The sequence below is a fragment of the Monodelphis domestica genome, chromosome 3 (assembly GCF_027887165.1).
Source record: "Monodelphis domestica isolate mMonDom1 chromosome 3, mMonDom1.pri, whole genome shotgun sequence".
Taxonomy (NCBI): Eukaryota; Metazoa; Chordata; class Mammalia; order Didelphimorphia; family Didelphidae; genus Monodelphis; species Monodelphis domestica.
In genome coordinates, this window is record NC_077229.1 from 160341261 (window position 1) to 160364687 (window position 23427).

At 35.5% G+C, this 23427-nt stretch overlaps 1 protein-coding gene across 2 annotated transcripts in view; it reads left to right on the plus strand.

The window, feature by feature from the left end:
• The window catches only part of RSPO2 (R-spondin 2), a 244848-nt gene that overhangs the window by 122946 nt on the left and 98475 nt on the right, over nt 1-23427 (plus strand). For both annotated transcript variants that reach the window (XM_016431858.2, XM_007488220.3), the window contains 2 exons: nt 18587-18730; nt 20854-21042. In XM_016431858.2, the coding sequence (XP_016287344.2) occupies nt 18587-18730; nt 20854-21042 (333 nt within the window). The remainder of the gene's footprint in view (nt 1-18586; nt 18731-20853; nt 21043-23427) is intronic.

Genomic DNA, 23427 nt, shown 5'->3' on the forward strand with positions numbered 1-23427 from the left:
TGATAAGGATGCTATCAAGACCCACTACTGACCCTTCCTCCCTCTGTGCCCCTGGACAAATTACTTAAATACCACCTTTTCCCCTGAACCAAAATCACAGAATTTGAGAGGTGAAAAGGAACCTGAGTTACTACTTAATCTAAACTGTACATGAAAGGAATCCCCATTATAATGTGTTCAATAAATGATCTCTTGAGAGAGACCAATTAAAAGTCCACTTTGAATCCTAGTAAGAAGTGCTAAGAGCTTGAATTTTGATGGTATCTATGTGAAAGTTAAAACCCAGATGCACATGAGAAATGTCATGGAGAAATAAATTACAAAATTTGGCACCTGATTAGATATTTGGGGTGAGAGTGGGATTTTGAGGATAGTGAAAAGGTTGTAAACCTAGGTGACTGGAAGAATGAAGATGTCTTCAGCAGTAATAGGAAAATTGGCAAAGGGGTCTGCCTTGGGAGAATATGAAGATTTCTCTTTTGGACATGTTAAATTAGAGAAGTTTACCCATCTGACTGCTTATATAAAGTCTTTTCTACTAGATCTTCATCTAAGAATTGATACTTAGTATTGATTGATTCTAAGACAAAAGGTAAGGGTTTTAAAAAACTGAACATGTTTAGTAGAGTGAAGATGACCCAAGAGAAGTACACAAAATCTATCTTTTCAAGAGTTTGAAAGCATACTAAGAGGATTTAGACTTATTCTATTATGTTTATAGAGAAAATAATTAGGAACAATTGGTGGGACTCAAAAGAAAAAAATTAGGTTTGATGTCAAGCTAATAATTGTAGCTGAAATCATAAAGTAAGATACTAATAGGGAAAAAGGGTTGAAAATCTTGCAAAGGTCACCAAAGAGTGGTCAGATATATAAAAGGATAATGAAGAAGAGAACTATGTCATGAAAACCCAGAGAGGACAATATTCAGGAGAAGATTCTTAAATGTTTCCATGAGATCAAGGAGATTTAGAAAAGACCACTAGACTTGTCAATCAATAATATTGATATTAATGACTAGCATTGATATAGCAATTTAAGGTTTGCAAAGCAGTTTCTATATATAATTTTATTTGGTCATAACAACTTTGGGAGTTAAGTGCTTTTACAGTTGAGGAAACTGAGGTGACTTGAGCAGCATCACACAACTAAGTATGTGAGGCTGGATTTAAATTCAGATCATCCAGACTCCAGGTCCTGTGCCATTGGCAATTTTAGAGTGGGAAATTATAGTTGAATAATGAAATTGGAAGCCAGAATGAAGAGAATTTTATGAGCAAGATTGGAAGTAGGGGGATTTAGTATTATTAGCTTTTTCAGGGAGTTTCAGATTCAATATCTAATCTAGTTCAAATTCCTCCAGATCAGCTACACAGTGTCCTCTGACTTATATAGCTGAAGGTCTCTCTTTCACTCATTTTATTACAGCCAATTTTCACAGAAGCCAGATATAGAAGTTCTCATTTACCAATTGATGCAATTAGTTTAGATGTTCTCTAAACTTCCTACTATAGATCTGTGATTCTATGTTTCTCAACAAGATCCTGGAGATTATACCACTATAGGCTTCCTTCCATTTGACTTAGATTCAGGGGTTTGCTGCTAAATGTTTAACCACCAACTCTCTGGGCAGGAAGAGACAAGTTTGCAGTACATGCTTTTATTTATTTATTTTTTTTTAATTTTATAGTATTTTATTTGATCATTTCCATGCATTTTTCATTAAAGACAAAGATCATTTTCTTTTCCTCCCTCCCACCCCCCCCCGTGGCCGACGCATGATTCCACTGGTATCATATGTGTTCTTGACTTGAACCCATTGCCATGTTGTTAGTATTTGCATCAGAGTGTTCGCTCAGAGTCTTTCCTCTGTCATGTCCCCTCAGCCATTGTAGTCAGGCAGTTGCTTTTCCTTGGTGTTTCTACTCCCTCAGTTTGTCCTCTGCTTTTGGATAGTGTTTTTTTTCTCCTTGATCCCTGCAGATTGTGCAGGGACATTACACCACCACTAATGGAGAAGTCCATTATATTTGATTATACCACAATGTGTTTGTCTCTGTGTACAATGTTCTCCTGGTTCTGCTCCTCTCGCTCTGCATCACTTCCTGGAGGTTGTTCCAGTTCACATGGAATTCCTCCACTTTATTATTCCTTTGAGCACAATAGTATTCCATCACCAACATATACCACAATTTGTTCAGCCATTCCCCAATTGATGGGCATCCCCTCATTTTCCAATTTTTGGCCACCATGCAGTACATGCTTTTAAGTTTAATCTACACTATTGACATTTCATCCATCACTTTCTTCAGTCTAGACAATCCTCAAAACAACAAATTGAGCTCTGACTGGTAGCATCTGTTGGTTCTCAAGGGGTAAATATTCACACTGATAATGTAAACAGCCTGCTTCCTTGAACCTGTACACAGTTCTAGCACAATGCTGCTTAAATTCATTAAAGGCTATTCCTTTTGGCCAGACATTGAAACTGATCTGAATCTACCTCACAGCACTGTTCCATTAGGTTCTTAAGGATCTTGGAGGCCATCTAGTCAAAGCCCATATCTTATAGATGAAGCTAAAACCTAAAGAGATGAAGTGACATGCATAGTATTCCAAAAGCAAGTGGAAAAAACCAGGATTTGAACCTAAGGATCTTCTATCCCCAGATGTGATCTAATCTATAGATTTCTATCTTGTTCTTAAAGGGTATTTTGAAAAAAATTTTTTTCTTAATGCCTTAACATCTGTCCGTTGTATGGAATCTTTGTTCTACCAGTATAATTGTGGTGGTATCATTTTTAAAGGATAGGGAGTGAAAGGTAGACAAACTGGAAGGAAGCAGTGAAGAAAGCTCCCCCCCCCCCAAACTAAAACTACCACCACTATCACCACCACCACCACCATCACCCCCTCTTACTCTAAACAAATTTAAAAAGCGAATCAGGGCAAATCCAGGAAAAAGCTATAGTGAGGTTTTCTTTTGTCCATCCCAGCTTGGCAAAGGGATGTAGTCAGGGTCAAGGCAGGAGATTGTTGCACATAGGATGCTATAGTACCCAGGAAGAGTCTGTAACTAGGGGATGAGGAGAAACCAGACTCATATCAGGGCACCCACAGGCTCATACAATAGTACTTCAAAGCAGCAGCCAACTGACAGCTCAGTTGCCCATTACCCAGTCTTGGGTCACAAATCCAGGGTAGAATGACAAGGGAGCTTTCTTACGAGGTTAGGGGGAGTGGGAGATGGTATATGGATGATGTACTGAAAAAGGAGAAAATTCAGAAGTCAGCAGCAGACTCCAAGCCAGAGCTTGGTCTCATTTCCCGCATCTAGCTCAGCCTTCAGAGGAATGACCAAAACAGGAATCTTAGAGCAAAGAAGTGCCTACAATTCCATCATTCTGAGCCAATAAAGCTTCCCAGCTGGTTGATAGGGACCAGTTCTAGCAGCAGTCTATTGCTCGGACCTAAATCCAAATCAAAAACGTTCAGAGTTCAGAAGAGGGAAAATTGCCTCACATGATAAAGTGTACACAAGTAGACAGATGTCTAGATAGATGTCTAGATATACAGATAAGCTAACATTTGAACCACTCTCAGGAGGGAAATGGGAGGGGAAGAGGAGAGGGGGAATTAGAAAATAGTAGGTTAAGGGAGGGATTAGTCCTAAGCAAAATAAATTCTAACTAGGAATGCATAAAAGTATTAATAATTCCTCCTTCTCCTCCTCTTTCTCAAACCCTATCCCTGCCATAGTTTAGACTAGGAATTGAAGGACTTATACTGGGCAAGTATTCTCTAACTAGATGTCAACATTTGGCTTTCAAGCAATTCTGTAATTTTTGCCTTTTTCCTTCTTCCCTCTTACCCTCCCCCATCTTGTTATCTAGGATAGAGTGTTAAGGGAATTGGAGCTACTTTGAAGGTGAAAGAAGTAAGGTATTCCACAGCTAAGTGCTACAGCCCACAATCCCACCTACTTTTTGATTGCTTGCCAGATTTGTTTGGCCACAATGTTGCATTGTAGTCTCCTGCCTTGTAAAATGTTGATTTTCTGGATTTAAACAATTTCTCCTTTGTCTTGTACCCCAAGTTCCCTTGGAATTTAAGCCAGGTCTATGAGATGACCCAGAGTAATAAGCAACAGAGTACACAATTTTCCTCCATGTAGAGCTAGTCAGACAACCCCTATCCCTCCCCCATCCCTCACTTTATGTCTTCACCATCCTTGGAAATGATGACTGCTTGTAAATGAGATAATATTTGTAAAATGCATAACACAGAGATAGGAAGTTGCTTAATAAATCTATTCCACTCTCTTTGCTTCTGCCAAGAGGTTGACACTACTGTAATGTGATTGGTTGCTACTTTAGAGCTATTCCTGCCTCCTTTAAATGCAAAAGAAAAAAAGAAAAAGACCAGGCTTAAAACTAAGATGGGAGTTATGGAAAAGAGTTTTGAAATTGGATATAGGATACACATTTCACAGAATCACAGAATTTAAAAGTTAGAGGGAACTTCATTATTTTTCTTGTCTAATGCATAAATGAAAGGAATCCCCACTATAACATACTCAAGATGCAGTGTAAGTGGGAGAAAGGTGAGAATGGAAATAGAGGAAATAGAAACCATTCTACTTCTGGACAGCTACAATTGTTTGGAAGTTTTTCCTAATATTAAGCTTAAATTGACCTCTGAAACATCTACCCATTGTTCTGGAGCCAAGCAGAACACTTCTCTGTGACATCCTTCATATACTTAGAATCAACATGTTCCCACAGGTGCCCAACTGATTCCCCTATGTCATGAATTTAAGGCCCTTTTACTATCCTGGTTTCCCTACTCTGAACACTTTCCAACTGATCTGTCCTTAAACCATGAACAGCTAGACCCTATCACAGCACTCCTATTTTTATACTTTTGAAGTTGATTCTTTGTATAAAACTTAAAACTTCCTTCTTGAACTATATCTAGTTAGATTCATCCCATTGCTGTCAAGATGAATCCTGACTGTGAAATCCACAAAGTTAGATATTCCTCCCAACTTTGTCATCATCAAATTTGAAGGTCACATAGTTTTTGCCCTTACTCAAATCACTGATAAAAGTCCTTTAGTATAAAGTGTTAAACAACACATAGATCCTTGGGGGCTTCCATTGGAGTCCAGTTCTGAATTCCTCTGATTATATCACCATCTACTCAATATCTCTTCCTATGATCAGCAAGAATATTGGGAGATATTTTATCAAAAACTTTTCTAAAACATAGTTAAATTATTTACAGGTCATTCTCCTTATATGATAATATAATAACCTGTCAAAGAGAAAAATCAAAGGTATTCTGTGATGACTGCCCTTTTCTTGATGAAATCATGTTGGTTTTTGGAAATCACCTCTCCCCTTTCTAGATATTCTTCAATAATCTCTACAATGATTCATTCCAGAATTTTCTCATGAATTGATTTGAAACTAGTCTATAGTTTAAAGTTTCTATTCCCTTCTCTCTTTTGAAAATTTTGGAAAAAAGTTGCCTTTTTTGAATCTTGTGATACCTTTATTTTCCTTTCCTTCAGAGTCAGCAAAGTGGCTCAATGGATAGAGCATTGGAATTGGGATCAGAAAGTATAGAATTCAAATGGAGCCTCAGATACTTCTAGTTTGTGACCCTGGGCATCATTTAATCTCCTTTCCTCAGCTTCTTCACCTGTAAAGTAAGGATAATAATGCCACCTACCTGCCAGGAAAATAAAATGAGGTGTTTTTTCAAGTGCTTAGCCTGGTGCCTGGCATGTAGTAGGCAGTGAATAAATACTTGTTTCTTTCTTCCCTTTCAGATATGTCTGAATCACAGTGGTCCTGCAGCTATAACAATTTAATCTTCTAGGATGTTAGGACATGTTCCTTCTGGACCAGTTGAATTGAATTCTTCATGGCAAGCCAGATGCTCTCTTACTATCTTCTTATGTATTTGGGCATCAACACCCTGTTAATCATTTTTGGTCTGTCATTTCCAAAATAATGGTGAAGAAAATGGAAACAAAGTAAGAGTTTGACAGCTCTGTTCTACCTAGTTGTCAATGATCCCATGTGATGGGCGTGAATCCATCACCATCAAAGGACCTATCTCTGCTTGGAGACTTCTTTTTTTTTTTCCAACATAACTATCAGATTTCCCCTTTTTATTGATCCCTTCATAGGCCCCAGATCATTCTGAGCTCAAGCATTCCCAAAATCTTTTTACAGGACTGTGCTTATTCATATTAATTTTCAGTCACCTGACTTTCCTTATCCTGTGCTTTTCTTTGCTGTTTTAAATTAATTTTCCCTTCCCATTCTCTCCCATCAAGTAAAGTAATAACATTTTTTAAATGAGTGGAAAGCTTTCAGTATAAAACATGCATATTAGGGCAAAGCAAATTCTGACATTGGCCATTTCTGAAAATTGTACATTACTTTAAAAATCTTAGTGAGTTTTCTGTGCATTCATTTAATTTTGTTCATTCATTCATTCATTCACTCATTCATTCATTCTTTTTTTTTTTTCAGAAAAAATCCCATTTTTCCTTCCTCATTGGAATTGTTTCCATTTGGGTCTTCAGAATTGTTGAATATCTCCATTTTAGTTCATAGAGTTCCAACTATTTTTCCTCTAAACACTGAAATCTGCTCTCACCAAATCTAGGTTGTATGTGAATCTATTCCCACATTTCACCATCTTCTTTATCACAAACTTTAGAATGATTCTTAGCATTTTTACCTAAACAACCAGACTACCTCAGTTTTCCAATTCCATAAAATGAAGATTATAGTAGAAACTAATTCTATCATTTTTGAGGGATTAATATGAAATAAAATTTGTAAATCATGTTGTAAACAATAAAGCATTATATATGCTACCTACTATTAGCATTTATTATTATTACTACTCCTATTGTATTTGGTTAGTGGGAATCAGATTTATAATCAAACTTCCCTCTGTTTATTTCCTCCAACTTTTGAAGAATGAATTTCTCACTCTGGCAAATTAAGTTATAAACTATTCTTTTTGACAGAGTGCTCCAGTAGATGTGTGGATGATCAAAGTGCCTCATTATCTTTTTATACCTCTTTGCCAGACTTACTCTCTATTTGCCAAATTCTTCATCTATTTTCCCCTTCTGTACAGGCAGTCTCTAGTGTACATCTTGCTTACTCTCTCCAGTTGTTACATTTTCTCCTTTTCTCAAAAACATTTTAAAATTTATTTTTCCTAGATATATTTTCACCTGAGTATGGCTTATGAACCTTATTCCACCACCCTAGAATCAAGCATGACAAGTTTATTCTTCAGGCTCCAGAACTGTAATTATAACAAGTGAAGGGACAGTTAATTTCATTGCTTGTGAAAAGGCTTTTGAGTATGTGTTGCTTGAATCTGTGATACATAAAGTCAGTGTTTTCTGTCTCTTTCTCTCTGCTATTCTTAATGTCTCTTCAGATTATTTTGTGGGTGGGCAAGATGTAAATATTTAAACATCACAGAAAAGCTACTAAGAAAGACTTTTCAAGTCTGAGTCTATGGCAGATTTGCTAACTATTGCAAGAAAAGAGAGAAGGGGTTTAAGAAATTTGGTTAAGTCTAGAGAGGGGAGGTCTAAGGTTCAAATCTGACCCCAGACACTTCCCAGCTGTGTCACCCTGGGCAAGTCATTTGACCCATATTGCCTAGCCCTTAACACTCTTCTGCCTTGGAGCCAATACACAGTATTGACATTTTCCTTACATTTCCCTATCTAGTTAAGACTGTCTTGCCTTACAACTCATGTCCTGTGAGATGACCTACATCTTCCTCCTGATTAGGGTTATCTTCAGACTTAGAAAGTCAGCTTCCTTCTGTCCTCAGCTAAAAATAAGAAATAGTTTGCCCTGGGCCCAAGATGGCCCTGGAAGGTCACTCAGTTGATTTGGCTATTTTTCCCCTTGCTATTCTCCTAAAGTTGGGCTGCCATAACAGCCAGGATGAGTTTCCTGGCCTAGTTTTTAGATGACATTTGCTTCCAGATTTAGCTTCAACTGATGTGGGAGTAGTTAGAAATGCAGAATTTTGGTGAAGCTTTTTTTTAAACTTCTTAGATTATTTATAAATCATTGTGAGCTTTTGAGGAGGAATTATAAACAACAGTGTTTAAAGTTATTGTTAAAAGTCTGAAAATGAAACAAAAATCTTCATACTTTAAAATGGTACATTTACATAGTTTCAGTATAAGAGTTCTTTAAGAAGTGACTAGTTTTAAAGTCACCTTTAAAAGATGACCTCAGGTTAAAAAAAAAGACTTTCCTGAGTTATTCTGTTAAATATATTCAGGATTTCTGAACTGAATAAGTGAGAATCCTTTGGCCTTTGTTTAAAGATTAAATGGCTAAGTGGTACAAGACTGTTCTAGTCAATTCAACTATAGTCATTCACCTACCACCCTTGGGTACTTTGCATTCAGAGCATATGTTCTGAAGGGAGTCAGTGTGGACAGTGAAAGAAAAAACTATATTTGGACTCAGAAGACCTAGGTTAAAATCCTGGCTATTCGTATGATCTCGAGCAAGTCAATTAACCTCTCCATCTCATATTTCTGCTCTTTTTAATGCAGATATTAGACTAGATCGCCTCTAATATTCCATATAAGATAGGATGCTAAGATGAAGTAGAATGTACACGTGCTATATGTTGGTTTGTCGACTAATTTCTATCCTAGGTAGACCATTTAGGAAATTTCATGTATATTTTTAAACCTCCTTTTCTAATCATAGTCTTAATTGGCATGAATATGTATATTTCTAGCATACTTCTCATTAATCTAGGTGCTCCCTCCATTAATCACATTTTGTTCATGTGTTCCTATTCTTCCCAACTCTTGCCTGTGTTCTCCCATCAGTTCACTGTAAGAATCATTTCAATATACTGGGGACCTTCCTCTAGGTCAACTTCCATTGCATGGTTATCAGAGAGGTATATATCCTTATCATTATACGTCTTCTGTTCTTGTTTCATCAGAGGCTCATCTCTTTTTGATCAGATATTTCTCTTGCAACTTTTTCTCATATGTAACATCTCATATTCACCATGCATATTTCTTCATTGCCTTCTGGGTTATTCATGACTTTTCGTTCTGGGAAAATTAGACTTTTCCTTAATTAACATCCATATAAAATCACTGAACAGTTCTTAGTGTTAATAAGTCAAGTCTTCATCCTCCCCCCACCCCATCCCCTGCTCCAGGAGTTATCTTGGAGACATTGGAAGTACTATACACAATTTCCTGAAGGCAGTCCAGTCCATAGACCTCCTCCTTTTAATTATGGATTAATTTTATTTCCTATCTGTAGTACTTTGTTATACTAGATGAACTGATTTTCAAGTTTTCTGGATTATCCATTGGACTATATAACATATAGTCTAGCAAATGAGATTTCTTTGTTTTTTGTTTTGTTTTGTTTTTCCATTGGGAATGGGTCAAATTATTTTGAATCATTATAAGCCTCAATCTGAATTACAGTAGATTTAAACTTTTTTCTATTTGACCTGGACCTGTGATTTTAATCTTTGTGGTGAACTCCCAGTGTGGAAATTTCTGTTTTAAAAATTGGCTGTTGTTTGTAACCAATTTTCTTCGGGAGTTGTTTCGGAAAACTGAAAGATTTAAATGACTTTCAGGTAAGGGATGCTTCATTTTTATCTTTGACTCCCCAGAGACTAGCACAATGCCTTGTTCATGTTCTGTCTCTGTTTCCCTCCCTCTCTCTCTCTCTCTCTCTCTCTCTCTCTCTCTCTCTCTCTCTCTCTCTCTCTCTCTCTCTCTCTCTCTCTCTCTCTGTCTCTCTCTCTCTCTCTCTGTGACACATTTACATACACACAAACACACATACATAGACCTGTGAATTGTATCCAGTGAACAATTTCATTTTAGAAGGATTGCTTGAGATGAGTGAGAAATTAAGTGAATCTCATAGCCAATATGTGTGAAAGGCAAGATTTAAGTTTTCCAGACTCCAAAGCTAACTTTCTCTAGGTCTCCCTGCTTTTTTGTACATAGTAGGCATTAAATAAAATGTTTTGGGGGATTAGTTGCACTGTATGTGTCAAAAAAGACTTGAATTCAGAACTTCCAAATTTGAAGCTTAGTTCTCTTTGTCTACTAACCAACCCACCCATTACTATTGTTTATTGAAAAAAATATTGCTCCCTGCAATTATTGATTTTTAAAAATTAAGTGAGGATAATTATTTTGGTTGTATTATTCTGAAAACATGAATGAGGATACTGAGACCCAGGTCACAGAGTAAGCAATAGAAATGAGGCACAGATTTCAATCTTCTGACCCCAGGACCTTTGATTTTTGGCTAATAAGGGGTTCATAGAGCAGAAAAGTGTAAGATAATATAGCCCAAGTTAAGACCATTAGGTTTGTCAAGGAAAAAGTCCTTGGTAAACTTTGAGTCAAGTTTTTATAAAATAGGGGCAGATGACCAGGTGAAGGAAGAAAGAGTGTGAAATTGACAGAAAAGAGAGGAGGTAGGCAATAGATAGGAAGGATAGTTAGGGGGAACAGTACATTTTGTTGATTCCTGAAGTCAGGAAGACCTCAATGAAATCTGGCCTCAGACACTTATTAGTTGTATAATCTTGGGCCAGTCATTTAACCTCTATCTATCTCAGTTTCCTTAACTATAATGTTGGGATAATAGCATCCAACTCTCAGGTTTGTTGTGAGGATCAAATGAGATATTTGTAAAGTACATAACACAGTGCATGTCACATAGTAAGAAATTAGCTTCCTATGTCCTGGGTTTATCAAAAAAGAACTGAGGCCAAGATTCATCCAAGTAGAAAATGCTAGAAAGAGAACAATGGGTAGAAGTCTGTTTTTCTTTTTGCATATTATCTACTCTAAGAGCCTTAGATAATAACATGGTTATTCTAAGTTCATTGGTATCAAGTGTTATAAATTAATGACTACCAGCACTGACTCATGTTGTCATCAGTCTGTCCAAAATAGACCTCATCTTCCTTAAACCCATCTCATCTGATTACCCTGTTTCTGTTGGAAGGCATCAGCATTTTTCAAATCACTGAACATCCCAGGCATCCCAGCTGCCTAGTCTCTTTGGGTTTTACATCTATAGCTTCATGCATGTCTTTTGGTTTCTTCTCTCACAATATAATCACCATAGTTCAGATCTCTAGCTGCCATCATTTGGATTATTGTAATTGTCTTGTCTCATGATTGGTTTTCAGTTTATAATCTCTCCTTTTTCCATTCTATCATCTATGTTTATTAATTAATACTTAGAAGTATAGGTCTGATTATACTTTAGATATGACATATGGTTGACTATATGACAATCCCCTGATCTCAAGAGATTTTAGTGTCTCCCTTTTGTTAAATACATACTATTTGATATTTGACTATTTTCAGCCCAATTATACATTGTTCTCCCTCTTTAGCTCAGACTTATACCTGGAAGGGACCATAGAGGTTATTAAGCCCAACCATTTTATTTTATAGTTTTGGAAACTGAGTCTCAGGGAAGTTTAATGACTTACCTAGAATCACAGATCTAGTAAGTATTTGAAACAGGATTTGAATCCAAGTTTTCCTAACTACAACTCCTGAATTCAATCTAGTATGCTAGTTGTTTGCCCTATATTCTAGTCACAAAGATGGCATTACATTATCCTTTATGAGCCATTTCACACCATTTCCTTTGCCTTTTTCTCTTTTTTGGAACTCCTTGCTGTGAAGGGTTAGGAGGTAGGAGTTTGAACAAAATCCAGTGCACAGTTTATTAAATACAAAACAGTTAGTTTATTATTAGGAAATATGGATAGGAAATATGAAGGAGAAAAGTGAAAGTTATCTTACAATATCTTGTAACTATACCCCAGATCCCAATCCTAACTAAATTTCTACAAAAAACACTACCTCTGTCTGCCTCAGAGGGCAGTATCTTCTTCTAGGTCGAAGCCCCTCACCTACTCTCCTACTCTGACTCTCTAATAATATAACCATTATCTATCTCCCCTATCTACTCAAATTATTAATAATCAATAAGGCTATTAAGGCCTTAATTCCATTCTCTGTCTCCAATCAGAGAGAGTGCTTTCAGCACACCCTTTCCCAAGGAGACTTAGAGACAAAAAAACCTTTTGCAACTCTTCTGTGACTGACCAAATCTCCCCATCCCCACCCCGCCACACCCTTCTGTCACTAACTGAAAGCAGGGGGTCTCATACATTATTGTTGCTTTTCCTCTTAAATATAAAAAGGGAGGAATTAATAAAAACCTTATAACATTACCTCCCTTCAAAGTTCAATGCATTTGACCTCTTTCAGCAAGCTTATTCTGATATTTAGTCACCTCTTCCACCATCGTTTAATTTTTTATATAACTTTTATTTACTTATTAGTGTATATATTGTTTGTTCTGTGGATCACATAAGCTCTTTGAAGTTGGAGATGTTTTCATTTTTATTATTAATCACCAACAACTGCACCATAGCAGTCATTTAATAAATCATTATTGCTTGATTTAAAAACTGAGAATAGAATTTTGGAAATTTGAAATAATTATTAAATTATCAGATATTTTATTTGCTGGACTAAACCACAATTTAACAGTATTAACAACAGACCACACCAAATGTGTTAAAGGACATATCCCTTTTTCTGTTAACAATCAAAGATGAATAAATTCTTTGGATGGGTTGTTGATTAGAAAGAGCAAAATTTCTTAATACATTTAACCCATCAAATTGATTGCTGGGTAATTTCTGGTGCTGAAAAATATCACCACCAGGCAATCTCATGTATGAGCATCTTAGAAGATGATTCAGAAAGTTCAGTAAATCTTTGGATGATGAGTAACCAAATCTGAAGTTTAGATAATGATGTCCAAATAGGCTTGTGTGTAAATGACAAAGTGTACCTTTCCCCTCTCTGATTGGTGGAAGAGAACTAAAAGATAGAAAGCATCCTAATGAGGAATGACTTCATGGACCTGACTATACTTTTGAATGAAAATTATTAAACTACTCAGGATTATCAGGAAAGGTTGATTGTACCTTGTAGAATACATGGATATTTTCATTGGTAGAAAGGATTTTATTCTTAGAAGTTTCCTATGCCATGGAAAACATGGGACCCATAAAAATGTTGATCTTTAGAATAGTTGTCAGACATCAAAAATTATTATTCGCTTGCTATATGCCAGGCATTGGAGATATTGTGACAGAGGAATGGTTATTGCTCTTAAGGAGTAACAAGTACATATCAGAGCATATAGAGAATAATCACAAAAACATTAATAAGGTAGCTTGGGAGGGAGGACACACTAGCAAATGAAGGTGTGAACATGAGAAATAGCTTCATGTGCAAGTTGGTTTTCAATCTGCATCTTGAAGGAAAAGAAAAATTCTCTTGGGGGGAGGTGAGAGTGGGGAATGCATTTAGGCAGGGTGAGATGCAAGATAAAAGGGGGAGCCCTTTCTATAAGGAAGAGAGAGGAGGCCACTCTGGCTAGAATTGTAGTGTCAGATGAAGAGTAATGTGAAATGAGCCTTGAAAGATCTGTTAGAACCAAGTTGGGAAGGGTTTTCAATGTTCAGTTAAGGAGGCAATAGGGAGTCACTGAAAGTTTGAATAGAGTAGTGCTATAGTCATATCTGTCCTTGGGGAAAATTCCTTTGTCAGCTGTGTTCAAGAGACTGGAGATAGGGAGAGACTTGGGGGAAGGAGACCAATTAGGAAGCTATTGCCAGACTAGGTGAGAAGTGATGACTATAAATACAGGAAAGGAGTCATGTATAAGGCATGTTTTGGAGGACATAAAAGCAAGATTTGGCAACTGCTTGCATATACAGGGTGAAGGAAAGTGTGAAGTCAAAGATAAGACTGAGATTATGAATGTGGAGGATGGGAAGAATGATGATGCTTTGTATAGAAATAGAAAGTTTAAAAGAGAGTAGTTATCAGAGGATAGATTTCAGGGGATAGTTTTGTGTTTAACATGGCTAATTTGAGAGATCTCTGGGATCTACTTTGAAATGTCCCACAAGCACTTGGCTATGTGAGTTTAAATCTCAGAGGGAAAGTTTAGGACTGGATTTGTGAGTCATTCGGAGAGATGATAATTAAGCCCATGGAAGGTGATGAAGTCACCAACACAGTATTCAAAGAAAAGATGACCCAGGACACCATCTGGTCATTTGGTATATGAAATATGAAATAAATGATGGTCCAGCAAAGGAAATTAACTAGGAACATGCAAATAGGAAGATCCAGAAAGAACTCTAGAGCAGAGAGGTCAAAGGATAATGGCTTCAGAGCTTACAAGTATGGTATAATTCCTATGGTACAATCTTTCAGTTTTACATATAAGAACACTGATGTACGGATGAGTAAATTACTTAATTTTCCTTTACCTCTACTAAGTGTCTAAGGTTAGATTTGAGCCTTTCTTTCTGACTCCAAGTTCATTTCCTTTTTGGATATACCATACTACTCGAGAAAGGAAAAAAAAAGTAGCTCAAGGACATGATTGAGATCACTGGAGGTCCACCCTTCCTTCCTTCCTTCCTGCCTTCCTACCATCCTACCTGACTCCCACCCTTCTTCTCTTTCTTTCCTGTAAGGAAGATGTGGGTGGACATATTGGAATACAGTGGGAAAGGGATAAAGAGAGGTTAAAGTTTGGATGGGGAATGGTAGAACAAGAAATCTTTTGGAAAAGACAGTAGAGGATGGTGTTGTTCACAAAGACAAACCCCAAGATCTAAAATAGTTTTAGGAAAAATTTGATTGTTCAGTATAAGAGAGTGAGCCAGAAAAGATGTGTGGCCCCCTCATCCTCTTCATTTCATCCAGGCTTTGCAAGGTTCTATATTATATAGGATTTAGGAAAGGGTGCCTGAACATGAACCACATTTACAGTTAAAAATTTTCAAGAGGAAATTTGAAAACAAAGTAGATTAAGATCATTATAAGTTAACTAAAATTTGGATGAAGCAAAAACATAAACTTGGATTGACATATATCACAAGTCCTGGGGAATGTTACTCAAAACAAAAATGCTTTGGGTGGATCCAATATCTGAAGGAACCCAAAATGCCTTGTAGCCATCTCCAACATTTCTAGAAAGTTACTGGGGTCAGACATTCTGGGTGCAGATGACTTTAATTACATATGATTATATTTAAACAGTATAATAATTTCACCAAATGATATAATAAATTACTTTTCCTACAGTGGGATTAAGGACATATTGGCAAGGAGAAGGCCATTTTATCAGAGACTAGAGGAATTGAGGAGAGAGTGAGGAATGATGTCCAAAGGTCTTGGAGTGAAGAGAAGGGTAATCAAAGTAAGCTGAAAGCTAAAGAGCTCAGTTTTCCCAAGAAATCCTCAGAGATCTTCAGCTAAAAGTAGGGTGGGAGGTTTGATGAGAGAAAAGAAAATTTCTCTGTATAGTGAGAAATAAAGAATCAATTAGGGACAAATGAAATTATTGCTTTACTGGAATGAGAACCTATTACAAATGGAACAATATGAATTTATAGTGTAGCCGGGATTTCTAAAGGATTACAATATTTGAAAGGGTTCATATTCTTTAAATTGATTTGAGATTATAGGTCAAAAATAATAAAGACATTAAAAATGTGAGTCCCAATAATGATCAAACCAATTTTTCATAAAAATAGTTTTAAATGTTTATTGCCATAATTTCATGTGACCAAGAATATTATATTATTGCAAAGGAACATTTTAAATAGGAGTCATGTAAAGCCCGATAAGCGGGTCTACAAGGGTTGTCCTTTGTGATAGGGACCCGAGGAGAAGTAGGGAATCGAGGAACCAGGGTGAAGAATGACAGACACGGACAAGTCAGTGTTTGAATAGGGCAGGCAACCCCTATGATTTTCCCCTTGGGAGGAAAATATGAGGATGAATGGAATATGAGGTAGAGGAGAAGATTAAGGTATAAAATGTAGGCTGACAGGGGCTGGAGCCTAGGGGAGGAAGAGGTTCAGAAAGGGAAAAACAGAGAGATTGCTAGAACAGATTGAAGATCCAAGAGGAAGTTCAGAAAAGTTGACTTTGCTTTTATTGTTGAGGAAGCAAGGAGGTGTTTCCAGTCACGTAGCAATCAAATCACAGAGCATAGACAATTAAGATTGGGTGGCAAGGTAGAGGGAACACCTTTGGGCTTGTAGATTGCAACCTGCACTTTCTCCAGTACTCAGAGCCAAAATGTTAATGAGTTTGTCTTAGGCAACAAGCCACATGGCCAGGTCAAGATTACATTCACAAACATCATTGGTATAACCTTATGCTTGGAGACACAGTAGCCATATAGTCATTTATATTTCATAGATGTAAATATGCTTGGGATGCTACAAGTCAGACTTTTCAACAGGTTTTATAAGGTGTCAAGCCTACTAATTATTTTTAACTTAATAGATTTGGGTGGTTTCTTCCTTTATATTCTATTAAATGTTTTGTACATGTTTTCATTTCTTTAATAGTGAAACTGCTTGAATTTCAACAGGTATCCAACTTTTTTAATGCCAGTATGATAAGTGATGTTACCATAATTAAAAATTTTACTGAATTATCAAATGAATTATCATATGAATTATCAAAATACATGTTATTGATTTATGATTCCAAATAAGTAAACCTCATGTTTTTCTGTGCATTAAGGATCTTTTTCTGTGCTTTTGAATTTTCACCAAATGAATAGTAGTACATCGTTTGTATATGCACAGACCTACTAAGAATTATAGGATCATAGCATCATATATTACAAGTTGAATGATAATATACCATAGGTTCTCTAGTCCAACCCTCATTTGATTTGATTCTTATGTTTTTTCTTTCCCCATCTTCTCTTCTCTCCCAGAGAGGGAGAGAGAGAGAGAGAGAGGAGAAATGAAACCCATGTAAACAAATGAGCAGTGAAGAAAAATGAAAAATAAATTTCAGCATTGGCCACATCCAAAAATTTATGTCACTTGGCATGTTAAATCCATTGCTTCTCTATCAAGAGATACATCCTTTGATTTTAGGGATGAGATAACTAAAACCTCCAAAGCTAAGAAATTTGCCCAAAGTCATACCTGTATCAAGAAATAGAGGTAAGGCCCTTTGATAATCAGGAGGTATGAAGAATCAGCTGTGTTTTATATTGACTAGATATTCTATTTTGCAGTTTTCAGTTTATTTTTCAACATAATTCTGTATATTGGTTTTTCAGTATAACATTTTCTGTTTTATCAACTAGATTTTTTTAAATCTGCACCATTTCATGTTTTATTTTTGTTTTTCTTAATATGTTCTTTGCCTTCTAATTCTTTTGTTGTTGGAATTGAGATGGTCATTGGGTCATTGAAGGCAGCATAGGAACACTGAAAAAATCAATATATAAACTGGCAACAAGGTGGTATAGTGCCAGGCCTGGAGTCAAAGGACTTAGTTCAAATGTGACCTCAGATACTTTCTAGCCCTCTGGCACTGGGAAAGTTACTTAAACCTATTTGCCTAGCCCTTGACTTTCTGTCTTAGAGTTTTATAGAAAGTAAGGTTTTTTTTTTAAATAAATCAATGTATAAACAGTAATATAATGGTCCATAGAAAGATTAGTCTATCTGTTATGCTCTACCTTGAGCCTTATCCTAAACCTTCATGCTTTCATTCTTTGCCTTATGCCAAATGTAATTTAGAACAAATTCTCCATAAAATCATGGCAAATTTGTTTTGTTTTGACCAGTGATACAAGCAATCAGTGAAAATTATAAGGTCCAATTTGAATTAGATTAGTCACCTAATTATCAAATCAACAGAAGATCTTTAAAAGGAGTCTTTTTTATATTTCTACATTGGTTTTCTGAGGAATCTCTGAAGACTGGCAAAACTGTATTAATTTGTTGAATGAATTACTTTGTTCCCTTAATGATTAGCCAGCAGCTATACCACTTATGTTGCCATGCTATATTATAGTCCTGTATAAGGTTTTTATTTTTAAACCCTTATCTTCTGTCACTATCAATTCTTAAAGAGAAGAGTAGTAAGGTCTAGACAATTGGAGTTAAGTGCCTTGCCCAATGTCATATAGCTAGGAAATATCTGAGATTAGATTTGAACCCCTGTCCCTCGAACTCCAGGACTGCCTCTCTACCCAATGTACTACTTAACTGCCCCTGTCCTTTTTTTTTTAATTACATGATCCATCCAAATTCTTATTTTAAAGAATTTTATGATTTAAAAGCTAAACACAAAGTCCTGAATATTCCTTCATGGCCATGGTCAGTTCAGAAATCAGCTAACCATTACTTTTCTGTTTTTGTTTTTGTTGTGGTGGTGGTGGTGGTAGTGGTGGTGGTGGTGATAAGTTGTGGGTGAGAATGATTTAAAAGGGATGATGTGAAAAGGAAGAATGACAACTTTGGCCATTAACATTTCTGTGGAGATAAGGATTTGGGGGAGAAATACTTGTAAATGAAATGTTTCTTACTATGAATTTTTCTTTCTCTTTAAAAAAAATCCAACATTTAGGATGCAGAATAGAAAACTGTGACTCTTGCTTTAGTAAAGACTTTTGTACGAAGTGCAAAGTAGGCTTCTACTTGCATAGAGGTCGCTGCTTTCATGAATGTCCTGATGGTTTTGCACCATTAGATGAAACCATGGAATGCGTGGGTGAGTGGTCTTTAATTTTCTCTAAAACTATAGCTCCTTTTAATACTTATATCTTTACAAAACTTCTTGGATTGATTTCCTATCAATAAAACTAAAATTGATGAGTCATGTGTTGATTTGCTAAATTATTGAAATTAATATTTTCAAGCATTGTTGTTCTGCTTGTTATTAGCTGAGGTTGGCATCTTTGCTTATTGAAATGAAACATGTGCCAGCAAAAATTTATTACCAAAGCAATATATTGATTTCTTTTTAGCTTAATAAAACAATAGTAATTGTTCCCAGAGAGACACCATTTTACTTTTGCTTTCCTTCTAAATTTTCAAGTAATTATCACTTTAGTTTCTTCAATAGGAGCATGCATTTCCAAGGTTTTGTTATTTTACCAATACATATGCAATTGCATGAAAGCCTTGCTTTTGTATTAAACACATAAGCTATGCTTGGTTGTATCCACATAAAGTACCATGCATCAAGGCTTTCAGTGGAATGTAAGCTTCTGGATAGCAAAGACTGTTTTCCTTTTATGCCTTTATTTCCCCAGGACCTGGAAATACATCCTTCCTGAATAGATGAAGAAAATTTTATAATCACACTTTATAATTACACTATCTTCCTCTTTGTTCAATAAATTCTAATGTTCGGATGAGAAATTTGTCATATTACATTCTCTAAAATTTAAAGACTAACTAGTAGCTAGATTTTGATTTAAAAATTAAAATTCAGACAGAAATAAAGCAAAATTTTCTCTTGAATTTTTGGAATTGCAATGTGTATTTGTTATGATATACATGCTACACATAGTCAGTGCTTAACAAATGTTTATTGGATTGAATGAGATGCACTATAAAAGTCTCTCAGCCTCTTCAATTGAAAACTGAGAAGCCTTACTCCAGTGATATTGTGAAGAGACTACATAAGGAAAGACTGAAAGGCTCACCTCTTGGGGGCAAGAATTTTCTTAAAATTGCCAAATAGTATGTGTACCTAGTACCTATATTATATGCATATATACATATACCCATATCATGCTAGCTTGTCTTATCTTGAGTGGGATGGATTTTTTAAATGGTATTTTGGGCCAGAACAATTGATTTTTCTACATTTCACTAAATTTTCAGTGTTTCTAGATTAGTTTTCAAATGAATAATTTTTGCTAATGAATTTTCTACTTTTTTAAGTTACTGACACTTTAATTCCCCAGGCATTATTATTGTGAAGGAGTAAGAATACCATAATTTTAAAGAATGCTACTGAAACTATCAAATACAAACAGAAAATGCAAGCAAAATTCCTTATTCCAAACTCCAAAACTATTTCAAAGTCAAAATTAAGATAGATTTATGAATATTGAACATTTTCAGATTGTTCTATTCTCACTTGATTTCTGTCTTGACATAAAGAATGACATTGTAGGAATTCTCTCCATTCTAGATTTTCATTTCTTAGAATTATCTTTTAAAGATCAGAAAATTATTTGCTACCCAAACTGACTTAATATAACATTTAAATAAATTGAAGTACTTTCCCCCCTCAGACAAAAGATCTAAAAAGAACTATATTTCTATTTAGTATAGGTATCACAGAATTTGTTTCTTTAAGGTTACATCAGAGGAGTATAAGCTATGAAATAATCTGTTGAGATGGAGGTGTTTTGAGTGTGGATCCAGCAAGGGGTTAGCTTCATTTATGGGTCACCTTAGCTATACTCAGAAAGCTTGATTATCAGTTTGGTTATGGGATGATAAATTTTGCCATTGCAGCTAGGATTGTTCATGTTTGGTATAAGAAATGGTAGAATCATCATATTACAATTAGATGGACTCCTAGGGGCCATTGAGCCCAATCTGCTCATTTAAAATGAGGAACCTGAGGTTGAGATTTAAGATTGGTGAGAGGAAATCTACTGATGAAATCATAAAACCCGAAATGTATCAGATGTCACCCTCAGAATAACAATAACTACTACAGAAATATAGTTTCATAGATATATAACAACTTTGTGGGGGTAGGGAAGAGACAGAGAGGGAGAAAGAAAGGAAGAAATTAAGTATCCTTATGTAAAGTAGATAGTATAAAATCAGTCTGTGCTTAATCATTCCTTTATGACTTTGTCTCAACAGAAGGATGTGAAGTGGGTCCCTGGAGTGAGTGGGGAACTTGTAGCAGAAACAACCGAACATGTGGATTTAAATGGGGTCTGGAAACAAGAACACGACAAATTGTTAAGAAACCAGCAAAAGACACAATACCATGTCCAACCATTGCTGAATCTAGAAGGTGTAAAATGTCTATGAGGCATTGTCCAGGAGGTAAGAATGTGTTTGTTATGTTCTATGAAGTTTTCTTTCCATCTAATTTTATTTACCCCAGTGCAAAAAAAATCTATGAAAGATATTTTCTAACTACAATTTAGTCATTTAGTTCTTTGTAGTCATTATATTAGAGGAAGTATGGGAAAGTGCATTGAGTGTTGAAAACAGAGTCAGGAGAACTTGGTTTCAAATCCTACATCAGACATTTATTGCCTGTGTGACAATGTGTAACTCAGTTTTTCTGAGCCTATTATTTCATCTATAAACTGGAAATACTAATAGTTATAAAATCTGTCTCAAGTGGTTGGTAAGAAATTTACGAAAAGTTTTATAAATGTACCTTCTTTAAAATAAAAAGAAAAAATATTTTTTGATCTGTGGAGAATTCACCTCATTTAATATAGTGTTAATGTGTTTGAGAGGAATAAAGTGCAAGGTAAAGTTTATAAAAAGTCTTAAGGTTTCCAAGAAAAGGGATTCTAATTAAATTTGGGTTTGGTGGCAGTTATTCATGAGGATATGACTAACAGTTGAGCCATTAAATTAATGAGGTTTATGTAATCTTTAAATAGTCCCTATCATCATCAGATGAATACTCATAAAGCTTTGTGGGTATGTGTGTGTGAATTTGCCAATAATATGCTGTATTTTTTTACATTTTAAAAATCATTCTATTTCTTGTGTGTATGTCTCCACATATTGATTAGTAATTATATTAGTTAATAGAGGGTCCAATAAAAACTTTTACAAAACCCAGCTATTTAGTAAGAAGGAAGCGAAAAATCTGAAATTAAAATCAGTAGTGGTCCTGGAATAACCAGTGGTCTCTGCCACTATATGTATCATTAATATTCTCCTGGCTCAATTTTGGGAAGTAGGAAAAGGGGCAGGAGGAAGAAATGTTATCTGGTCTATTTGTAGCATGAACCTAGAAGGTTTTGTTTTTGGAGTTTTTGTGATTGTTGGATTTTTTAACTCATGGTTTTAACACCAGAAATAAACGTAGCCTGTTAAATTTCTTTTTTAAAATATCTTTTCTACTCTGTCTTATGTAAAATATATATAATCCATGAAGAACTCTATTTTTTATTTTGAAAGGTGATGCCATGATAGGTTGTGAGGTCTTATTACATCCAGAAGCTCTCCTGTATTTGGTGGTTTTGCTATTCAATTAGGGTTCCTTGTTTGGTCATTGGAAACAAATTTTATTTGTCTGTTTCTTATACTCACAAAGATGGTGTTGTTCAAATAAATTAGGTAGCTTTCATTCAGAATATAAAAATATTTTCTTATGAAACTAATAATCTACCTCTTGCATAGCTGAGGATATTTAACCTGCTGCCTTGTGCCTGAAAACAAATGGGAAGTATCCAGGTATTGAGAATAAAGGCCTGCTTTGTGGTATATTGTTTATATAACATCCCTCTTCCCTGCTCAGCAACTCTGTGCCCCTTTGTGGTCCAAATTAATAACAAGAATCATTTGCCAAAAAGGCTTTTAAAGCAAATACGCTTATTTTCAAAGAAAGTGTGGTTGTTTTGTTACAGAGTTCATTTTAATACAGTCTGATAGAAGTGAAAATGTTTTTAGGTGACAGCTAGGTTATTGGGCTGTAACATTCATTGAAAATTTTGGATGTTTGTCTAAACTGGTATTAGCAGTATGCTATGTTAAATTTAAAAATAGTCTGATGCTACTCTGTTAACAGTTTAAATGCAAAATGAGAGTCCTGAGCAGGATACTATTTGCATTTTTAAAAAAGTAAATAAGTTAACCAAGTTGAAGGTTTTTGCTTGGATTTTTTAGAACCAAGACCTTTTATCCATGCTTTGGCTTTGAATTTTTTTGAAGAAATTTTTCTATCCTCATTTTAAAAATGATTATGTTACCATAGTTTCTGGATGATAACTGAAAGAAAATATCAACTACCTTAAAAATGGGTAGTGGTATTTTGCATATTCGGCACAAATTAGTTTGCTTTAACAATTCCAAATTACAGTGAGGGGGGATGACAATACAAAGCTTCACACAGATGCTAAAATATTAAAGAAAAAATAAAATATATTTTGGAACTTATGCAACTGATTTGAATCAGCATAATTCCTAAAGAAGTGTCCCTTCTTGCCTTAGGAGAGAAGGGAAAGAGGGTCTTTGCTTCTCTGGGTCATGGTGATTAATGGAAAAACAGAAAAGAAAATCACTTTATCCCATTCTCCATCTTGATCTGATTTCACTGAGCTGCTTTGACAAACCATGCAAAAATGTGAAGCCTAATCAGGTTGGGACTATGGGCATTTTTCAGAATTTTCCAACATATGTATGGATTTTCTGCTGTTGCATCCAATCTTAACCTGATTGTGCACAAACCCAGCCTTAACCTCC